General features: G+C 35.1%; 1 protein-coding gene across 4 annotated transcripts in view; it reads left to right on the top strand.

Moving 5' to 3' along the window:
* DACH1 (dachshund family transcription factor 1) overlaps nt 1–23,167 on the top strand; it is a 365,706-nt gene that overhangs the window by 166,808 nt on the left and 175,731 nt on the right. For 3 of the 4 annotated variants that reach the window (XM_082013958.1, XM_082013959.1, XM_082013960.1), the window contains exon 3: nt 22,291–22,452. The exons of the other annotated variant lie outside the window; for it this stretch is intronic. In XM_082013958.1, coding sequence (XP_081870084.1) covers nt 22,291–22,452 — 162 coding nt within the window. The remainder of the gene's footprint in view (nt 1–22,290; nt 22,453–23,167) is intronic. 4 annotated transcript variants of the gene reach the window in all.

A 23,167-nucleotide genomic window follows, 5' to 3' on the forward strand; every position in this document is an offset into this window, starting at 1 on the left:
TCACTAAATCTCATGCATTGCTTAGCCCAATCTCACTTTTTGTATAGTGTTGTTCCTATGGTTACTTAAAGTGATTCTTTCTACCAGAGTTTACAATAGAATTGTTTCACTTTTTATTTGTTGCTTTGGTATGGTTTCTGCTGCCCTGACTTTATCTCTGTATTCAAAAGTCTCTATCTTACATGTTATGCTGACTTGTAGATCTCAACATCATTTTCAGAGATGTGAAAGATTTTGAAGTTGATTATATCCCAATCAACTTTTTTTTTTTTTAGGGGTTATTGATAGCGTGGTGTGTGGTATGACACGCCCCATTTCTTTGAATAGTTTTTATTAGGCCACTAAATTTTGTCCAGTTCTCTGTCTTTTAAATAGAATATATATAAACCTCTTCATCCCGTCTCTCAGAACTGAGTGATTTTGAGATTCCTGTGGTTTTTTTCCCCTATAAATTCCTTTTTACTTTACACGGTGGTGTTTTCATCAGATGTAGGACACAAAACCAAATTAAAGCAAAAATGCTCAGTTTAATTTCACTTGACAAATATATCTTCTCATGCTGTCTTTGCATAAAGTGTTTGTAATAACAAACTGTTGAAAAAATACCTGCTAAATGAAGAGTCACAATTTTATCATAGCATGAAAATATTTGCGGTGTACAGGGTCAAGAAAGACTGTTCACAGAGCCTATCCCATTAAAGATCATCTATAGAGAGAATTTTCATAGTTTTTTTAAAATTGTAATTATGATGAAAAGTTTGCCTTTTTTTTTTCAACAATTTCTCTTTTCTTTTTCTTCTTAGTACAAGTTTCCTATCCAGTTTATAGAGCTGGAATTCTGTAATTCTCACACACAATGGGCAGCTCTTTGATGCTGAGGCTTCGAGGATTCCTAGCTCTCTTCATGTTTGGCTGTTACCTTCTACTTTTTTCATGTGAGATATGCTACATAAGAGCACTTTATTTAGAGAGAGAGTGCGCTACTGAGAACAGAGCTCTCTGGGCACAGATGTTAAAACAGTTTCAGAAAGCCAGAAGCAGAGGGAAAGCTGGTGGATTTTCGTAAGTTCTTTTCAGAGTTGGAAATCATTTGAGATACTTCTCCCTGTTTTGTTTGCCACTGCCTTCAAGAACGTGGAATTAAGAGCATATTTATACAAAGAGACAATAATACCAAATAATATTATAATAAAACAATTATATTTTATATAATTACATAATATAATGAACAATATAATAAAATAGATTTATATAAATATATATTTATAATATGTAATATAAAAATAAGAATAATAAATAATATAATAAAATAATTATAGAAAATAATACAAAAGAGATCCCTCTTTATCAGCCTGGGTGCATCACTATTGTGACATGACAAAAGAGCTTCCATTCCTGAGTTAGTACCTCTGTGTGGTGCATGTACCATGTGAACATGCTAATTAATATATCTCAGTACTATGCTGCACTAAATGAAATAAATAGGCCCATAATCATCACTGAGTATCGTCCCTTTAAGTTTACTTAGGTGAACAGAACTACATCTTTCTGAGCATGTTTGAGATTCTCTGTACACCCTGATGAATTAATATTTTCAAGTTTTTCTATACAGCAATAAAAAGCAGAAACAGTGATATGGTAGATTCTGTATTATGTGAAAGTGGCCTGGGCACTTGCTGATGTCCTACTCTTACTTTTGGGACCAACCACTGAATGTCTTGCCCAGCAGAGTTCTTACCGATAACCCTGTTACTGCTGATGTGGGCCAGATTTTATCAGTAATCCAGGTGGGAATGACTCAATCCAGTAGTTGTTTAGCATTCTTTAGTACTACGTACTCTGACATTAAATTAGTTTTTTTATTAAGAGGTGAATATTTATATTGTGAAATCAGTTTGCCTCCCTAATTTGATTTTAATAGGAATTGGAACATAGGAAAAAAAAATAACTGGCAAAATATTTGACAGAAACTGATATAAGGTAAGAGAACTAATAGAATTCAAAGTTCATTTTATTCTCTCTTGTCCATCAGGATCTATTTTTTGATTTTTTGTGTAAAAATAGAGTCCTTGAAAGAAAGAAGGAAAGAAAGAATGTTTAATATAAATAATTTTTTTTAAAGAACTATAAAAAGCATGTATCGTTTTGAGGCATTGTTTTGCTGAGATTTTAATGTCTAAAATGTTTTAAACTTTTATAAAGTACGTTTTAGCAATCAAGTAGGTTTAAGGGATGTTGAGATAATTTTGTAATAGTTCTTTATGAGCATAAAAGTTATTTTAAAGGAAATATGTACCCAGAAATAGAATTCCAAAGCAGCAGATTCATTACATTTCCTTAGAAATGGCAAGCATACAGGTAAATATCTTCACTATATTTTCACTATCTGAGGAAGAAACTCATTTTTGCTTTAGCCATCTAAGAAGTTAGCTATCAAGGTGGCAATTATCTGCCAAAAGTTAATATGTCTGAAATGTAGCTGTTGACATCTTAAGCATGTCATCTCCTTCCATACGCAATGGAAAGCAGCGGACATCTCTAGAGAGTGATACATCTCAGTATAAGATGGACCACATGAGTCACCCTCTGGAGATGCCTGTGTCTCTTCATTGACTATAGGCAACCTAGATGAAAAGTTTGGACCGAATGCTTAAATTTTAGACGGTTAATGATAAATTAGGTGAGTGAAGCTGTCAATGTAGGTAAAGTGTTTTAAAAGTGTGGATGCAGAACTGCATCTATATGTTGTCCATTAGATGAATCTGTGGAAATGGTCAACATGTTTTAAAGTATTTGAAGAAGCTTCGTATGTTCTGGGTATAATAATAATAAGAAAAAAGAAAATTTATATTTTATCATTTGTACAAAAAGTTGTCTATCACGCACATGCAATTTAGCAGGCAATTAAATCACATTTCAGTCAAGGATTTAACCTTCTGATATCCCTCTGGATTCAATGTGAATTGTGTCTGTTATTGGGTTCTGGTAGCTGGGTTCATGGCATAACATATACACATTTTATGTACACTTAAAAGACTGATAAATCTTTTCCTGTGATAATGAATTAATATGCTATTTAAACAACCAAAGACATGGTATTTCTTGATGTTAACTCGAATAGGTTCACTATTTTTAGTTTTAGCATTAAGAACAGTCCTCTGTTGCTGTAAATAAGTATAAATGACTATAAATGTTTTGCTTATTTAGAATATTTCAGTGAACTGATATTAATCTTATTGGAGTTTTCTGAAGTAGGCTTACTACTGTCATCTTGCTCCTTGTAATTTGATAAAGTGACAGTGCCAGATTCTTTTAGACTTAAGTCTGCAACAATGCAACTAACTCTACACTGTTCCCTCTAAAAAATATACACTATTCCTAAAATAGAAAAAAACCCTAAAGACTTTCTTTTTTAAATCTGAATCAGCATTAACTGAACTTGGAAATGCAGCTATCCAAACTAGTAAGTGCTGAATTCCATCTTCCCTTGCAAACTTTAATAGTTCCTCCTTAAACATACGTCTTTAAATATCTTATTTGGCACACTGTCTACTTTTTTTCAGTGCTATATGGGAGGACTTTAATCTCAAAATACATAATGTCTTGCAGTAATTTTCAGCATGTTGAAACACTGAGGGAATCAGAAATATTTATAAAGATCAGATATGTCTGAGCTCTCCAATCTGTAGAATTCATCCACATCTAGTTTTATTTATTAAATATAGATGTAATTTTTCATATCATTATTGGAAAGAAAATGCTGGTAATCCAAATGTCCAGGTATACACATTTAAAAGGATGAACATTCCACCTGAATAGTAAATCTGGACACCTTAATTATATTAAAAGTTTATTGTCCTTTTGTTTTTATAATCTTTATTTTTTCCAAGACACCAGACTAAATTCGATTGCATATATATTAAAGGGAAAACTTGTACTCATTTGTGTGTAAGTAAGGATGTACCTTATAAAACTTAAAAAAGATTTCACATACAGATGATCACTTCTTAGACTACACATTGCTTTTATTTTATTTTGTCAGTGTTTTGAGACTCCTAATCTGTATCTGCCTACTGTGTTTCAAAAGGGAATCAAATTGGTTTTGTGGTACATTAATGTTTTATGCAATATTCCATAGAGAACATTAAATAAAAATAAAAGAAAAAGGTTGACCTCTAACACTTACACCCATTTCTTATGTCAAACTGGGAGATGTTGAAAGCCCTATATGGTTGTAACCCTTCTATCTAACTGTGACCCTCCTTAACATTAAGCAGGTGACTCGATTAAACATAAATCAGGCATAAAATGCCCTGCATGAGGCAGCACAGTGAATCAAGCAAATTATCAAATGGCAAAACTCATTCTGTGCTCTGGGCAATGTAAGCTGCCAGCACTTATACATCAAAACTTCACTCAATGTAAGATTGATTTTATTTTATTTTGTTTATTTTAATTCCCTACAGCAAGCTGTGTTAGTCGTGTAAAACGCTGTCTGCATCATTACATTCCTAAGAAATGCTTTTCTTGTTTAGCAAAGGCCGATCACAATCTTAAGCAACGTAATCTAATCTAAGACTAGATATGCTGCACTCTGTAGTGGGTTCTCTTGGAGCTGATATTTTGTGCAATAATACCAAAACTTAAGCTTCTGTGATTGTATAGATTTTTTTCTGTTTGTTTGCGTGTATACACACACTATCAACTTTATCAAAAATATGAGCACCAAAGGGATAATGTTATAAAATTGAATCACCAGTAGCCATTGAAGATATTTTCCAGTTTCAGTAAAGATGCTGGGATTAAAGCGTGTAAGTCCGATCTTAAGGCAAGAATGAATTTTTATGTAAGATGATACATGTCTTCCTTTCACAGTTGCTTTTTATGCTGCCTTAAAACATGTCAAAATAATCCCCAGCAGAGGAGCCTAAAAGGAATGTCAGCTCTGTGGTTATGTAAATCGAATTGAGTGCTTTACAGCAGGTTTAAGATTTTTATAACTCAGGAGTTGTTAACAGCCAGCTGGTTTGTATCTGGTTTTTATGGTTATTCTTGTCATAGGCAGCCTCCACAATTTTTAATTATATTTTATGGTATGTGTTTTCCCTCCTCTTGAATCCCACAGCCACTCTTTGCTTCAAAAGATATTTTCCACTGGGAAGAGAAGAAGCATTGCTTTGGGACTCCATCATTAGAAATACTGTTGTATAATTACCTGCTGGTAACAACAGTGGAGTGTGAATCTCCATCGCAGATCTTTAACTTGCTATGCCAGGATGGAAATCTGTAGCATTTTGCACACCCGGTTAGGATGTGATGCCTGCAGCCCTTAGCTCAGACTGTTGTCTTCTGCTTTTAGAGAACTGATTTACAGTTTTCATTGCATTCACAATGCAAATTTCTCTTTGCTTCACACTTCAGGTTTGAATACGTGCTTTGTGCTTTGCAGATTTGATTACATTCTGTGTTCTGGATCACCACTCGTTTTGTAACATATGTTCTCAAAAATGCTGTATTTTTTATTTATTTTAGTGACTGTAACAGTGATACTGGACACAAACATAATCTTTTAAATGTTTTTATAGCAGTGTAATTTCAAAACTATAGTCTCATTCCCATCTGGAGTAGAATTATACAAAAGAGCACTTGTCTCTGTCCGAAAATAAAAACACCTTGCCTGACAGCATGAAAAGCCAATGCCTTATTTTTTGTTAGACTCTGAGAAGTTATGAAATATTTCGTTACATATAACTGTGAAAACATTACCAGAAACTACGCGTTCTTGAATGTTTTACAGCATTTTGTGAGTGTCCTCCCTCCGTGAAAGCAAACGGACCATTCTCTAATTGTCTTTAATGGTAGATTCTTCTCTTGAAACACCTCCTCTCCTCGCAGATGGAATGATGTAAAAGGGAGAGTCTTAAATAATTGATTGTACGGAGAAAGCTGTTTGTAAGATGGTTAAAAGACTGTTAAGCTTGACAACTGTAAGATAACAGAAAGACTACTATAAGCCTTTTTTTTTAGGTGAGGTTGAGAAAATTAACACTTGCTTTTATTTACAGTCTAAAATAGTTACAGTCAATCTCACTTGAAAAGTCTGTTTTGGAAGTGTAAAGGAAATAATTTATGCTTTTGTGTTGTATTCCAAGAATTGATTTGTGTAATCCAGTTTCATTATTTTAACAGACTGAAATCAATAAAAGCAGTATCATCATACCTAATATATTCAGACATTATGACTCTATAGATCTTCTTGTATTATACAATATTATATGTAAATTTGAATGTTAAGTGTTTATTCTGACCCACTTATGGTCTAATGCCTCATGTCAGCAGCTTCTGAACTACAAATTCAAGTATCTCTCTCTACTGCGTTGGCTTTATATTAATTTCTAGAGCTACACAGGAGGGTACCATGTAACAGAACATAAATACACGGGATAAAAGCTTATTATTAGCAGTAGTTTATTTGGTAGAATTTTCTTTTTTTAATATAATTCAGTAGGAAATTCAAACATCCTCAGAAAAATTAGCTTTAAAACTACTAAGTTGCTGAAAATAAAGTTTGAATATTGGTAAAAGTATACTGATCTTAACAAAATACATTTTGGACATTTTATCATATTATTATTATTTTCAATTTTTTCCAATATTAATCTTTTGTGATAAAGTTAAGAATGCATAGGAAGACTGAAGATGCAAATAATAGTAATAACAACAACAACAAAATAAAGAAGATACTGCTTCCAAGTACATAAGGGGTGCAACCAGTGCAGAAATTATACAACAGGAGTAGCATGTATTAAAACTGCAAGATACATGTTATATTATTTTAAAAAAACATACATTATAGATGCGTAGATACCTAGTATATTATTTTTTTGAAAAAGAACAAAACAAGAAAAGGCATAGACCTTCTGTTTACCAGAATGGGCACATACGTGATATTTCGTGTTTTAGGAATTAGAGTACTGCAGCTATAGTTCATGGCTTCAGCTCTCACTTACCCCAGCCAGAACTGCCTGTATTTGCTAACTGTGACCCGCAAAATTAATCATAATTTCTTTCTTCTCTAGGGCTGTTGAGGATAGTGTGTGCTGTTTAATGATATTTATTTGTTCAGGGTTCCAAAATATATCTACAGAGATATCTACAGAAACTAAAACTAATGTATTACATTTTTAATTACTTCTTGAAGCCATGTTTTAACAATTTGAAATAGAAATAATTCTATATTGAAAAAAAATCTGCTTTAAGACAGTACTGAGCCTGCCCTAAAGTCTATGTTTGGCTACTGGTGAAGCTCTCAGAAAATGGAGATACCTGCATATTTCAGTTAGGCACTAGTATTTCAAAGTATTTCAGAGAAGATTGCTGTGTGGTCTGCAGTAGTTGACCTACTTGGAACAATTAATTTGAACAAATAGAAATACACAGTTTTGACTTAAACGGAATTAGAGAGTTCTGTAGTTGTCAGATATTACCCATGAAGGTATTTTAGAGGAACAGAGTTTGTGCCAGCATTGACTGAACCAATCAATCTGGAAAAATGCATCCACAACTGAACAGGCTGCTGTTCACGTAAGGCTTTAATGCATTAACTTACGCTAGATGGACCTTTGCGTGTGAATTTTCCCCAACATTAATACTTCACTCTTTAAAACAAACAGTGATTTTCTCCTTTTTGTGGGTGTACACTTCATTTTGGATTAGAAACAAAGTTGTAAATGGTGCTTTCATGAAATATGTTCTTAACTTTAAATTAATGTAGAGATAAAGAATTATGTGTTTTCCTACAATTCTCTTGAACAGGTAACCTGCTGTAGTAGTTCTCAAACATACACCTGTTTTTTCCTGTCTGTAAAAGATGGAAAGATTATTAGATCATCATATTGTTCCTCTTTCTTTTCAGCCATTTTTTTAAATGTCTGATGGCTTTATGGCACAATTAGATTAGAAGTATTTTTTTTTAATCCTTAATATCCTGTTTTTCAGCATATGACTTCCTTTACAGTCAACAAAAAAATAACTACTTACATTTTACAAACATAAGGTAAAATCATTATATTCCCTGCTGTTATTGTCAATGATTTAGAAACAGTACATTTCACATTTAACTAGCTCAGGTAGTAACAGAAGGATGGGGATTTTTAAAAATATCTTTTATTTCCATAAAGCCCTAAGTAGCTTTCAGGGAATTAATTTTTTGTGACAAATCATCACAAATTGAGATCTTTTTTTAGTCTTTTTTTTTTTGAAAATTGCTAAACCCTTGATGTTATTCCTTCCCAGGTTCAGAATTTCAATTGACCATATACTAACTTGAATTTCAAATTAGTAAAAAATCTTGTATCTGTTAAATTGATGTTTTTAAGAAAAAAGCTCCAGCTAAACTAACAAAACTCCTAAATGTTTATTTCCTATTCTTCATTATTGCCTCCTGGGCTCGAAATTCTTTTGTGACCTCTTAAGGTGCATGGTAAATTTGAAAGCAATGTTTTACTTTTATAGTTCCTTTGTGGATTTTTACCCATGTACACTTTACACTCAGCTGCTGCCCTCACTTCTTAGGCAAGTTTAGTTTGCATTTTATGGACTTTGTTTGACTGTATAGATTTAGAACCAGGGCTGATAACAATATTAATACATGCTTGGCACTTTCTTTTTATTTTTATAGCTTTTTACAATTCTTGGCTGATTTATATTAATAATCCTTCTGTAAGGTAAGGAAGTATTATCTTAATCTAATAGGTAGATGGGAATAAAATAGAAATGTAGATGACACATTGGATACCTTCTGGTAATATCAGAATTAAAATTCAAGAGCCTCTAATTCCTTCTTCTGTTCTTTTGTTAGAACAATCATATTTTTAACTAAAAGGGTGAACTCCTTCAAAACTAATTCAGATATTATTGATATACTTTCCTTCAGCATCTCTTTTCAGATTCTTCTTGCTACCCACTAAGAATTTCTGTCGAAGGGATGCTTGGCACATGTGGTTAAGCAGAGGTCTTGCAGGTGTGGGGTAATGATCTGTTTGGATTTACGTTACAACTTAAAGATAGATTTAAGTTACAACTAACTGAAGATAAATCATAAGAAAATGGCAGACAGGAGAATCAGACAGGCCATCAGCTGTCTAACCAAGTGACTGACCTAGGGGCATCTCGAAAGCTGCCAAAATAACTGTTTATAGAATCTGTCAAAAAGCCAAATCCTACTGCTAGAAAAAATATCTTCCGTAATTTTGCATCTGGGCCTTTTGTATGAACACATAAGATGAGAAAAAGAAAGGAAATACACGGTGAAGTATTTTGTGCTAATGGCATTCCACAGATGATATTGCTTCTGTTAACACTTGGGTGAAACAGTCAGTGTTAGTGAAGGAATGACTTGGGGAAAGAGAGCGCAAAGGTAGGAACTTTGAATTGGACTAAAGTTTAATTTTTTTGTGTTTATATGGTAGCTTGAAATAAAAACATTGGTTAAAATATCTCTTTGCTAAAAGGATAAAATTAAGGCAGGCTGATGCTGCAATTGGATGCAAAAAATATTTGATCCATTCATATTTCATAGAAAGGTTTGGGTTGGAAGGGACCTTTAAAGATAATCTAGTCCATCCTCCCTGCCATGGCCAGAGGCATCTTTCATTAGATCAAGTTTCTCAAAGGCCTCTCCAAACTGACCCCAGTGTGTCCCCAGTGTGGACACATGTCCCCAGTGATGGGTCATCCACAACTTGTCTGGGCAACTTGTTCCAGTGTCTCACTGTCCTCATCATCAAAAAAATTATTCCTTATATCCAATCTAAATCTACCCTCTTTCAGTTTAAAACTGTTACCCCTTGTCCTACTGCAACAGGTCCTGCTCAAAAGTCTGTCCCCATCTTTCTTATAAGCCCCTTTTAAGTACTAGAAGGCTGCAATAAGGTCTCCCCAGAGCCTTCTCTTCTCCAGGCTGAACCCCAACTCTCTCAGCCTTTCTTCACAAGAGGTGTTCCATCCCTTTGATCATTTTTATGTCCTTCCTCTGGACCCGCTCCAACAGGTCCATGTCTTTCCTGTGCTGAGGGCTCCAGAGCTGGATGCAGGACTCCAGGTGGGGTCTCACCAGAGCAAAGTAGAGGGGCAGAATCCCCTCCCTCAACCTGCTGGCCACACTGCTTTGGATGCAGCCCAGGATACAATTAGGCTTTCCGGAGTTCTCTTAGTTGAGTGTAGAAATGTCAACAAACTGTTCATTTAGGAGATTGGAAGTATGAATCCATCCAAAATTCCTCTATATCATCAAGATCATAGGAGGCAATTTTTTTTCCATGCACTGAAGCCATTTTATAACTCATATTGTATTTCATACTCTTTCATATGAGGAATATCAATCACTTATGCTTGAATGGTAGCAGTTTCCAATGAAAGTAGAACATTTCACTAAATTTCACTGAAGTTTTCTTGCAATGTAAGCTTTCTTACAACAAATGTGGGAATGGAAAAAAAACCTCCTTGTAAATATTTTTCTTCAAAAATGTGGTCAGTTGGGACAGCACTGTAATGCCACTTTTGAAATGTGTTTTCTGTAGTTGAGAAGGGCAAGGTGTCAAAAGCAAGGAGAGAAAAATGTAAATACAAGTGCATGTACACTCTTCAGATTTGATCATGATACTACACTGTATATACATGAATGTCTCCGTAGATGATATGGCATCTTTATTAAATATTGTTGCTGGAAGGACAGAATCATGTTGATTCATCTGCCTTTATTATTTGAAACCTCACTGTATACTACCCATTGGTTAGCATGCAGCTTAGATAAAACACGGTTCTCTTGTGGCCTGTTATTGACATTTAAAATCTGTTTTGAAAGATGGAGGAACTCCTCTTTTTCAAGCTTTGCAAAGAAATCTAGCATGTGACTTACATGTCCAATTAAAGAACAGAACAAACAAAGAGAATGCTAGAAATGTCAAATAAACTTAATTTTATGGGCTATAAGTGTATCACAAAATTAAATTCAACACTAGGTGTGTGTCCTTTTAAAAAGTAATTCCTGTGTTTTCAAAAGAGAGCACGTGTTTTAACATGTCTTAACTACTGATTAAGAATTCAATTTTAAAGAAACTCAACAATTCTGTGTAAGGAATTACAACATATTCAGTTATTTCCACATGTTCCCTCTGAAATTTATGCATGCCAAAAAAGCTTAGAGTTCTGTACATCAGCAGTCCACAGGGCATGTTTCAGAGCTCATGTGTTCTTCACTTTACTGTAGAAAATGTCCACCAAGCTTGTTGGGCTGTGTAGTGACAAATGCTGTAAAGTATAATCAACGGTTTAGACTTGAAATCTTCTTAGCTACCTGTATGACTTCCAAAGTGACTTCTAATCAACATTAGTATCAAATCATTAGCGTGTGCATGTTGTTCTGATTTCTAGGATAAAACAATACCAATGCTGCTGTTCCATTTTCCAAATGATTCATATGAAAAATTTTAGTCTAGAAGTTACAGTGTTGAAGACTCGTAACGTCTAGAAAATACCAAAGAAATGCATATAAACTACTTATCAGAAACAGGCTATGCATATTTTTATTTGAAAAATTAAAGATATTCTCTCCCTGGCTTCATCTGCAGTGTTGATGGTCTCATTGCTAAGTATTGAGAATGCGTCTTCCAGTTGGTTGAAGTTAGATTACTCTTGGTTGGGATAAAAAAGTTATTTTCTAGATACTAATTAAATTTTTGTCAATTATTTTTATTATTTTATGGTGCTAAACATGCAGTCCATCTTGCCAATCTGAATGTCAGAGAAGTCTAAAACTTGGAATTTAGAAATGATAAGAAGGAAGGTCGTAGTGCAGGGGAATGAGAAATTACAAAACACATGTCCCATCCCAGTCTTGTGCGGATGGTAACAAGGTGTAAGAAAGTGATTTCCAGTAATGGGTAGATTTGTGAAAATCCCAATCTATTGATAGCCTGTTCATAAATGACTGAAGAAAAGATTAATTAAATTATCTGCTGCAAATTATAATCCAGTTCTCCCTACAAAATGGGGAATCTGTGGAATACTGTTACCAATATTTTTTCTATTGACTTATGCTACCAACTTGAGAGGAGCACAGTAACATAAAATTTTGTCCTCTACAAAGTGTTGTTAACAATGTACATCTAATATCTCATTTACACATGATATCATGAGGATTTCTTGGGGTTCTGCCAAAGACAATCTTGGGACCCCCGTCTGTGTACATATTTGGTGAGCTTTGAATATTTGTCCATAATGAGGTAGACAGTGGTACTAGTCAGCTCTCTACTTCAAAGATGATGCCTTTTGGGAAACATGTGTGATCATGTATGTAAATCTGAATTTACAAATGGATGCAGTTTTTCATAATGTATACTGCAATTACGTTGATATGGTAGGGACTGTAGAAAAGTTCCGCATGTTTTTTTTAAATATAACCAAATACAATAATTATGTATGCATTATAAGTTCCACGTCGTTTCCCTTAACATGATTAACAGTCTTAGAAGTTTACTTTTTGAGTACCAAGCAATTCTGAGCTACAAACCAGAATTATTTGGAGATGTCACTCTGTGATAACACCCTGGGCTTGAGAGAACTCCCTTGACTTGGGGTCATAATTTGGCGATGCTTTGACTCAGTGCTGGGTCAAGACACAAGTGCACATGATCCGACTGTCACGCCACGGTTTGTATTGTGAAGAGGTATGGGTGCCTTCAAATGTGAGAAGCCAACAGTGTGATTTGTCTCGTGCCTTGGTCAGCTCTCAGGGTGTCCTGTTACCTGGTGCAACAAGTAGGGCCGGCTGGCTGTAAGAATTGACCGCCTTTTCATCCGAAAGCAGTGTTCCCTGTAAGTCATTATCACAGCTGCTTTGTACAGTATCACAGTCCTGCAGCACAGTACAATGGTCTGCTATTACTGTGCTGTAATACTACATTTAGCTCCATGCCTTGCCTCTGGCACAGCATAATGCATAATGTATCTGACAAAACTTAAAAAAGAAAAGAAAAAAAGGAAAAAAGAGCCCCAAAGCCACAGTGCAGCTCTTGAAGTTACACCGCTTCAAGTGAATAGAGGGGTGGAGGAAGATAGAGGACTCTCCTGACCCTTACAGGTGAATTCTTTACATTTTGAAATGTGAAAATTGTGTTACCCAACTTTCTGTGTTAAAACAATGGTACATATGCCTTGAAAAAATCAGTGGATTTCTGGGATTTTTTCCAGCGTTATATTGACTTCTGTCATTATAATGCTTGGTGCAACCTGCTTTGCACACTGCAAGTACAGAGAGGTAATCAGATTATTGTAGAATTTGTCAGTATATATTGTAATATAAAGGTTTTTGTTTTCTCTTTTGGGGGTTGGGAAACTAACTACTTTAAAGTATGACAAAACAGAGTATAAAATTGTTCTTTCTTTAAAGATATTTTAATTTTTAGTTATACGTGTAGTATATTCTTACACTGTTAATGAATAATTCTGTGAAAACTTTCTTTAAAATACCTTGAAATACTAGTTTATATTTTAAAGGTCTACTGAAGATAAACTAATGAAGACCTATGATAATATTTCATCTTAGGGAAGGCAATTGTTTGCAGCTAAAGCCCTGCATTTCTTTCCTTCTCTTTTCATGAGTAGGAATAATGCTGTTTTCATTCATTGGGGAAGACAGGAGCCTGAAATAAGTCTGTAGCTGACTGTTCTTGTGCACTGAAAGTGAGAATCTAATCTTGCTTTCTTTGGGCAAAAGCCATAAAGGCCACGGAGGCATTGATACCACGTTGACTAAATATTGGGGGGCTGTTTTTTCTTCAGTGTGTGGACCCAGTGCAGAGAACAGGTCCCTCCGCAGGCACATCCATCCCACCAGAAGGCTATAAAAGCTAAAACTGCACTGCTGCAGTTCACAGCTAAAATCTCATTTTGTTCTGAACTTGTTCTGATGCCACAAATACTTATACACATGTGTAAATTAAATCTCACACACATGATTAAGCATTTGGACTACAGTGTGTCTATCTGAAAGAATTTGGCAATTCTGTTTGCAGGGCAGAGCTTGGAGGTTGAAGGGAGACGTACTTCCACAGGGCCATCAGGCTGCCTCAACAGTGTTTAGATATTAGTTTAATCAAAGAACTGTGTGCCATTACCCCAGAATCTGTGTCAAGCTGTGGATTAGGTTTATAAAAAAAACTACAAAAGCTCCTGCTGCTTGAAAGATTATGAGTATTTAGCTACATTACTGCTGTTACAGGCATGAACAGGTCCTTTCAGTATTTTTGAATCGTAGCAGTGTTACGATTAATTAATCGTGTCTGTCTAGTTATAAATTAGACTAAAGTTAAAGACTAAGGTTTTATTAAGTACTACTGATTTTCTTATTGTTTTTGACTGTGTAACGAACTGAAATATGTATCTCTAAACTCGACTCAAAGAATATGTCAATGAAAGACATTGTAGTCAGTCAAATCTAAGAATGTTAAATCAAAAGAATTCGCAGAACACCAATAACTACCAGTAACTGTCATTATGTTAGACCTTTTAATTTCTCGTAACAGCGAGAATAGCGTTGTGAGAACATGAGATAATACACACAAAAAGAAGAAAGGGACTTCTGTTTGCAAAAAGTGCAGGGAAGTTGTTCCCATAATAAGTCATTCTATTAAACAAGAGCCATTATTGCACTCTAGCAATGCAAATGTAAAACAGAAAGTCTGTTAGGACCCAAGCATCATTGTTAGTATAATATATTGTTAGTATATATATTTTCCCTTCCCACATACTTTTTTTTTTTGGAATTGCATGCTATTTGGTTAAAGAGATTGTGGATCAAGATTTGACACTTCAGGAAAAGTTTTTTTTTATATTGTTCAAAGCTGACCTCTGCATTTAAAAAGGCTTGATCTGCACTTTTTCATCTGTTCAGAAGCATACATTTTTGGTTAAGAAATTGAAGACAATCTCTTTGTCTTTTTCCTAAGCTGGGGAGGTTGAGATAAAAAAGAATGCCTGCTTTAAAAGTCACACATGGCTGTAATTTAAGATTTTTTTTTTTACCTCATTGTCCATAACAGTTGAAAGAAACCTTCAATGAAAGTTTATTAACTAGGCCAATGCCTGAGGCAATAAAGGTTCATTTATTACCAGTTTCTTGGCTGTTTTTCTTCTTCTATTTTTCCGTTAAACTCATAGCGTAAGATAATACTTCACAAAATTAAACCTTTGACCTTCTGTGGAGTTAAGTCGCCTTTGATTAGATAAAGTAACAATTTATGGTCCAGCATGAGGTTGCACATGAAATGAATAATGCAAGAGACTGAATGAGAACTGAGAATCTATTGCTTTTGAAAAGATGACTGTTGTTTAAGAAAGAATGTTCTCTCTTAATTGTATTGTAGTGATGCTGTATGCATTCTAGTAGGTTTTTAAACTGATGCTGAAAAGTATAATATAGCCAGGCAGTTATACAGTATACATTGTTTAATTCTGTCACAATTGCACCAACCCAATAATAAATTCACAGATTACAAAACCCCATCAAGCTATAACAGTTAGTAATTCGTTGTGGTATTTGAAATGCGCTTTATGATTTCACTTTTTACTCTTCAGTACAAAGGAATAAATCCACATAAAGAATAACTTCATGGAATGTAAGCCCATCAGTTCCATAAATGACAAATATTATTGATAAAATAATTACATTTACACTTTTTTTTGCAGCATCATTGAACCTGCGAGTAGTTCTCATTCAAAAAATACAGTCTTAATGTTACGTTTTATCTACTTTTAACAAAACAAATCAAGAAGACACTACTTCTTTGTAGGTCAATGTTTTATTTCTGCAACTGTGTTATTGCAGAGACACATTGTAAATAAAAAGATTTTTAGATTTGCTGTGGAAATTTAGATCTTTTGCTTGTTTATTTTAAATGCAATACCCAGACCTCAAAATTCATATTGCAATTTAGGAGTAGTTACAGGAAAAAGGTCTGATTAGTCTGATGAACAACAGATGGTTTGAGCCTCACATACACTGGTTCTCTCCCAGTGCAGGACTGGCAATTTCATTTCGGTTGCACCAGTCTAAATGAGGTCACATGGCTGAATTTTTCTAAGTATTCCTTCTTTAACAATATTTACAGTGCAGTTAGTTATTTAACTTTTTTTTTTTACATGACTCCTTTCATAATAGGCCTTTCAAAGATGTTAAAAAACTATCTGGATGAGCAGCTTATGCTGAACCATGAAAGTTGAATAGGAAGATACAGCTAGAAGGGCCAGACAAGAATTTCTTGATTATCCCAAAATAACAGGTAATGAAATTTTTAGGGTGTACCAATGTTGTATTGGATCAAGCCAGGCAGCTTAACAGAAATAAGGCTTCTGGATGACTGTGAGATTCCAGGCCTACATTATGCCTAAAGAATGCTGCTAATGAAACTCAGTATATTTTAGCAGAACATTATGGTGTAGTCTGAAGTTCCCCTTTCTGCAATCCAGTCTATGTAATCAGACCTCTGTCCTCCTGCAGATTGCTTTCCCCTTCTTGTTTTATGTATCACACTATATAAAACACCCATTAGATCAGCGACTAAGGTTAGGATCCTATTTCATTTGAAATAGCTGGGCAGCAGCATAATAAGCTACCAAAAAGGTGTACCTGAACTGCTGAAACCCATGAAACCAGTGCCATAATCTACAGTGATCGGGGTCAAGTCCTAGGGGGTAACCCCACCTTTCTTTCCCAGGCAGAGTTTTTCAGATTTTAGTAAGAATTTTGCCCAGGTAAGAACCTCAGTATGAAATCTGGAATTAAGTCAAGAAAAGACATGAATTATTTTCAAGTCAGTACCACTGAAATAAACTATAGGAAAAAGGATTAAGCATTAATTTGAAATAATGAAAGGAGTTCTTTCAGAATTCAGATGAGATTTGGACCTCCTCCCATGCAATGAATAAAGCATTTCTGCAGAATGAACTTTCCAGCAACTAAATGAAATTAAATGTAACACACTGCTGACAGTCATATTTTGGTTTTCTTCCTGTTCTATGATGGCGAAGGTAAGGTATCTTGAAAATGTTTTCAAAGTCCTAAAGAAAGAGGCTGTGAAAATGCATATATATATTAGTGGATTTTTAATGTACCCATAAATATGTATATATATGGTATATATAAAGAAAGGTGATAGTTGTATTAATGAAGTTATTAAACATTTATTGGAATAACTATTAAGAATTATAATTACTATTAGGCATAGTTATGTGAAGGAAGTTAAAAGTGAATTAAGGTCAATTACTTCAAAAATTTTTTAAGTGGTCCCAGGACCAAGTTTAGGCATACAATTCAAAAATGTGTATTTTGAGACATATTTGAGGCTCAAAAAGTTACATTCATATGTCCGTTTGTTTTTTCCTTCACAAATAGGGTGTGTTGTAAGCTGCTTCGGCCATCAAAACTGAAAGCTTTAAGAGCTCTCTCTTAAGGCACGTAATAGTATTTGTTGGAAGGCAGAAACCCTGGATGTGATTTAGTGCCCACCAGTAATTCGTACACATTTTGAAAATCTGTCATGATATATGACAGCTCTCTTGGGCGTTTTGCTTTTAAAACAGAATTGTTTTCTGAAGATGCCATGTTTTTTGTCATTGTTTTCCATTTCATTCACTCATTTTTCAGCATTAGAGACCACACATACTGGGCATACTTCTGGTCTCATTCTCACCCACGACATTCTGACTTCACTAGAGTTGCATGGGTGTAAATTAGACTAGAACTTGGCAGGAGAAGGCTTATGATTATATTTGGCAGAGGCAGCAGGCTGCAACTTTATTAACATAATTAACAGCTACAAACACACCCAACAGGCCAAAGTAATCTAGTGACAGAAGAGAGAAGGTCTTTGTAGGAAAGGATCGTTCACGCTTTCTTTTGGTGTTCTGCTTCGTGTTCCTGAGTTCCTATTAAGGCTTGGAGAGCTTTCAACTGAGCTGTAATTCAAATTCATACGGCTCCTGCAAGACACCTTGAACAGACTTTTGCTGATGAGTCTATAGGAACTGTCAGCAGTACAGAGATTACTTCAGAAGCATGATGGTTGAATTGAACTTTACTTTCTGATGTTTTGCTTTTTGAATTAAATTGTTGGACAAGATTAATTGCACGCAGTAAGAGATTTAAATGAATAGCTTTATAAAGCATTAAAGTTCTAAGTATGTCACATGGGAAGAAAGCTGTAAGGTTTAAATGAATAAATGTATTTAATGCATAAAATGTCTAGGCTAATTTTTTAATTCCTTTACTAACATCTTTTATTGAAAAACCATACTTTATTCATCCATCTTAGTTATACTGCTGTGGCTGTGGTAATTTAATATTCCTGCTCTTCGCTAATCTTCTGGTTCAACAGAAGTAAACAATAGGTTTCATAAATTAAAAATACGCTCTTCAGAACATGCTTCTAAAGATAAAAAACAAGGCTGTAAACATTTATGACTGAAACAAACTAGATTGTTCAAATACTGCCATGATGTATCATGTATATCAATATGGCACTGATATCAGTTAGAATGCAAACAAGGTTTTAAATGATGTGCCCCTTCATTTCAGCTGGAGAATCCGCTTTACACCATCTGCCTATCAGATGGTTAGGAACCAGGACTGCGTATTAATGCCACATGTTCGATTTTCTTTCCTCTTGTAATGGTTAGATTCATATTGCTAATAGCTGTGCATGAGCACTGTCGATGAAATTTGTGTGACGATGGAGTGATGAGATATTTATAAAGCTGCCTGTCTCACTGCATAATCAGCAGGAAGAATGCCAGACATAAACAACTTATCAATTTCAGAATATTAATGACAACTACCATTGACTTTAATGCATTGAATATTTTGGCCTGGGTACTTTTTAACTGTTCAAATAAATATTTGTAAAGAATAAAAAAAAAATCTAAGTGGCTGTTTGGTGTGAACCCTATTTCTTTCATTTCAGTTGCCTTTATAGGTGACTCCTCTTTATCTCATGTGAAGATAAAATTTCTGTAGTGTAGAAAAGTGCACACCTCAGAAATTCCTTGGCTACTTGTAAAAGTAAAGTGGTATTAAATAATGTTTAGGCCAAAAGGCTTTTTTGAGCAAATTAAAAAAAAAAAAAAATCGAAGTATTTCTCCAAATACATACCTATACCTGAACTTTATAAAGTTTGGTATTTAAAAAAATAAATCCGAGTATTTACCCGAGTATATACCTGTACTAGAACTTTAAAGTTTGGTATTTGAAAATATGCATATACATACATAGTAGCTTATTAACCGCTTCTGTTTGGAATATATTTGGCTGCCTTTGCTCGTGAAATAAGTGAGATAAGCTGGGCCCTGCGCTAAAGAGAAGGTTTTGCCTTGTACCATACCACAGTGCAGCAGGGGTAATGCCCAGGGGGCTCAGCAGCTGGCTCGGGACCCTCCTTGCCACTTGCTTTGCTATGTCGTGACAGTCAAGTGAGAGAAAAAGTAACACTAACGCAGAAACTGTGCTGTATGCTGGAATTGCTGTGACGAACGGCATTAAGCTATGATTCTGAGGATTATTCCTTACTCACATTTCCCCCTCGCTTAGACCAGTTCTTATGCGAGACACGCATTTCGGATACGTATAGTTTAAATTAATTGCTATGTACAGCAATGTAATGATTTCAATCGCTTATGCAGTTGTATGAGAGAAGGAATGAAATTACTAGTTTAATTTCTGCTTTTTTAAGCATTATCTTGCCAAAATCATACCACAGAGCTAAGCGATCTGTATTTTAGTTTCCCAGTCCCTATCCAAAGGTTATGGCCTCCTTTAGAGAGAAGCATTACGGCCTACTTTGGAGAGAAGCACTGAAATACACTTTTTTGCAAATTTTGTTGCAAAAGAGTTTGTATTTTAACAGTTCTGCAACTAGGTCATTAGCTCAGTGAGACATAATATTTACAGGCGGGCTCGCAAGTCCCGATCCAGTGTCTGTTTAATATGGTATTTACTCTAATGCTTGGAAGCACTTAAAAACTGCTGGTCGAGAAGCGCAGTCCCAGCCCAAAGTTGGGAGGTCTGCTGTTGTATTCATTGGTTGTGTCGTATTTGAATATTCCTCCAAAGGATTGTTCTTTAAAAATGCTAGTTTTAGCTTGTCAGTGATGTATATATAAAAAAGGAAATATAGGTTATTGTATTGTTTAATGAACACAGGATGCAAACCAAAGTTCAGAGGTGCACCATCCCTTTTTCTGTGGCCTAATTTAGGGACTGTAACCAAATTTGTGTAATGTGTAACTTCATATCCTTCCTCTAAGGTAAAAATATCATTGGAAGCAATCCATGTTATTGTCAATACTTTCTTAAGATCAGAACATGCACAATTTGCAATAGTAGCAGAAGCTAAAATAACATTAAACCCTCGTATTTATCCAGCTTCTGATTTGTTTTTTGACTTTTGGTACATCTTCTACCCGGAATAGCAGTTTTCTAAATAATATTGATCTGCCTATGCAGAATGTAATTATCACATACTTGGTAATTCTTGTTGCACTTGGAGGTGTTAGAAGTCAGCCGGTGAGGAGGGTTGGGAGGCTGGAACTGTTTGCTAATCTTTATGCGGTCATGCAAAGAAATAAAGGAAAACGACCTTGAGTCAAGCCACAATATATGAAAAGGCACCTCTTATGTGACCTCATTCCTTTCCTTGGGATGCCAGAGATGCCTGATGTCTGTTCACCTTCTGCCTTCTCCCCACTCGATTTTGTCTTCTGTCTCTCCCCATCGCTAGCGGAAAACATGGCAAGAGTGAACTCATTTTCCATTTAAGGAGGCAAAGAGACAACGAGAAGCTCTTGGAAACAATGGTGGTAGCAATATTTAGCTCAGCAGCCTGGGATTATTTGCTTACTTGGTCTTTCCTGCTAAATTGCACTCCTCCTATGCTGGGCATATGCCTTGGCCCTCTAGAATAGTAAACTGTAGAGTTAATTCCTCTTGAGATCCATAAGACACTTCACACTTCTCAGAGTAGCTGAAAATCAGACGAGCAGGAATCTTTAAACTAATTACACTGAGTTTTTTCAAGCCGTCTCCACAGTCTGGGCAAGAATCTTGATTCAAAAAGACTGAGGGTCTGTTCTCCTCTTGTGGCATCACAGGCTGAGATCTGAGGTTGCATAATTGCATAAAACTTTCCTGGTTTGGTGCCTTCTCTTTCACTTCTTATATTTGTTTCTCTTTAATTTCCATCTGTGCCCCCTGGATCATTTGTGTGGGTTAGGCAGCTCTTGTGAAGTTTTGACTCTGACTTTTGTCCACTACCACCCAAGCTGGGGCAAAGGGATCTGAGTGGGTAGCAGCACTGTTCGGGGACTGCAGAAAAATTATCCTGCTTCATGGAAGAGGGCAAAAACTCACGATGCTAAGTAAAGGCTGTATCTGATTTTGAGTTTTGAAGGCATTACTGGACCATTTCTCTAAGTACTTTAACAAAGAGAACTTTTCTCATTTTTGTAGAACATTTGTGTAAATGGCTGGATGGCAGAATTTTGGTTTGGTAGGAAGAGCACTTTGATTGCCTGAAGATGGCTTTGGGATTGGGATTAAATGAGTTTAATAATTCCTCTTCTCATCGATAAATGCCTTAATGCCTTGAAGTTTGGGGAAAGAAAAATAAGTATTTTACCAATGTTCAGCATTACTAACCTGTGTTCTAAAAACACTTCCTAGAATGCCCACATCTCTTTGCTGTTGTGTGTGAAATGAGAAATAAATGTCTGAGTTCTTTCATCTGTTCCTCTTAAGTAGAAAACACAGACCTGTTTTTTTCTGTTTTTTTCAGCATGGCAAACATTTCAGATTTAAAGTAGGGTTTTTTTCTAAGTACAGTTACATACATGGTCACCTATTCATAGCCAGACTCTTAAGACACTGTTTCGAAGGTAAGCTAGATTTCTGAAAGCACGTGTTTGTATCTGCAGTTAATAATGATTGTATTATGACTGCAGTTACTTGGATACCAAGTTAAGATTTAGGTTGGATATATAGGAGTAACTATCTAAATAGGACATTAAACATTTTACTTGAAAAAGTTGATAACTTCCAAATCTAACAAGAGGAATAATATCCTGCTATGTTCTCCGATCATTACGTCGCACGAATGAAGGAAAGATAACAGTCTTAGTCCCTACAAAAATGAAGACTCATAGAATAATGCATATTAAATTTTGTTCATACTTCTTTACAGGCCTGACAGCAGCAGCTGCAGCAGCAGCAGCTGCCACCAATGCCGCCATAGCAGAAGCAATGAAAGTGAAAAAAATTAAATTGGAAGCTATGTCCAACTATCATGCAAATAATAACCAGCATGGAGCAGACTCTGAAAATGGAGATCTGAATTCAAGTGTCGGTAAGTCTCAGGCACAGCATGATTATATAGCCATAATGCTCTGATATTATATTAAAATGGTGATCCTTCTGATCCTTCTGAAGGAAGTTGATTTGGTGTAAAAAGTTGCATATTTGTTTTCCTTTTCTTACTGCTTTTAGTTTTATTTTGTATCTGACCTTTACACCAGTGTTCAGTGTTGTTGTTACTATTACGAAAATATTCTTTCCTTTGCAGGTTACTTTTGCAGACTCCAGTTAATATTTTCCATGAAAGAAAGTGGTTTGATTGCTTAGAGTTCATTTTTCAAAGTACAGGTGGGGTGACAGATGATGGTGTCAAAGTGAAATTTAACAATGTCTCCTGCTCAGTGTGCTGGGTATCGACTTTAGGTAATTCAGAACACAAGCTTGAAAGCAAAATATTTCATACTTTCATGTGCCCTGTGACAAAAGGAAAACATACATACACAATAAATTATTGCCATGCTCTGCAGTTCCTATCGTATTTTATTTTAATAAACACATTCTTAAAATGTAGTTAACAGGTTTTTCTATTTCTTAAGCAGCCATCAGCAACTGTTGTTCTTTCTCAAAAAAGAATTGTTTCAGTATACTTACTCGTTTGTTTGGACGATTTGTTTTGCTAAAGCATACTTCAAAGCCAGAGTAACTTTTTGTTGTTGTTGATTAAATCTTTAATCATCTGTGTGTGTCTGCTGTAAAATGTTTTGTTA

This window comes from Phaethon aethereus, assembly GCF_964289735.1.
Source record: "Phaethon aethereus genome assembly, chromosome: 1".
NCBI lineage: Eukaryota > Metazoa > Chordata > Aves > Phaethontiformes > Phaethontidae > Phaethon > Phaethon aethereus.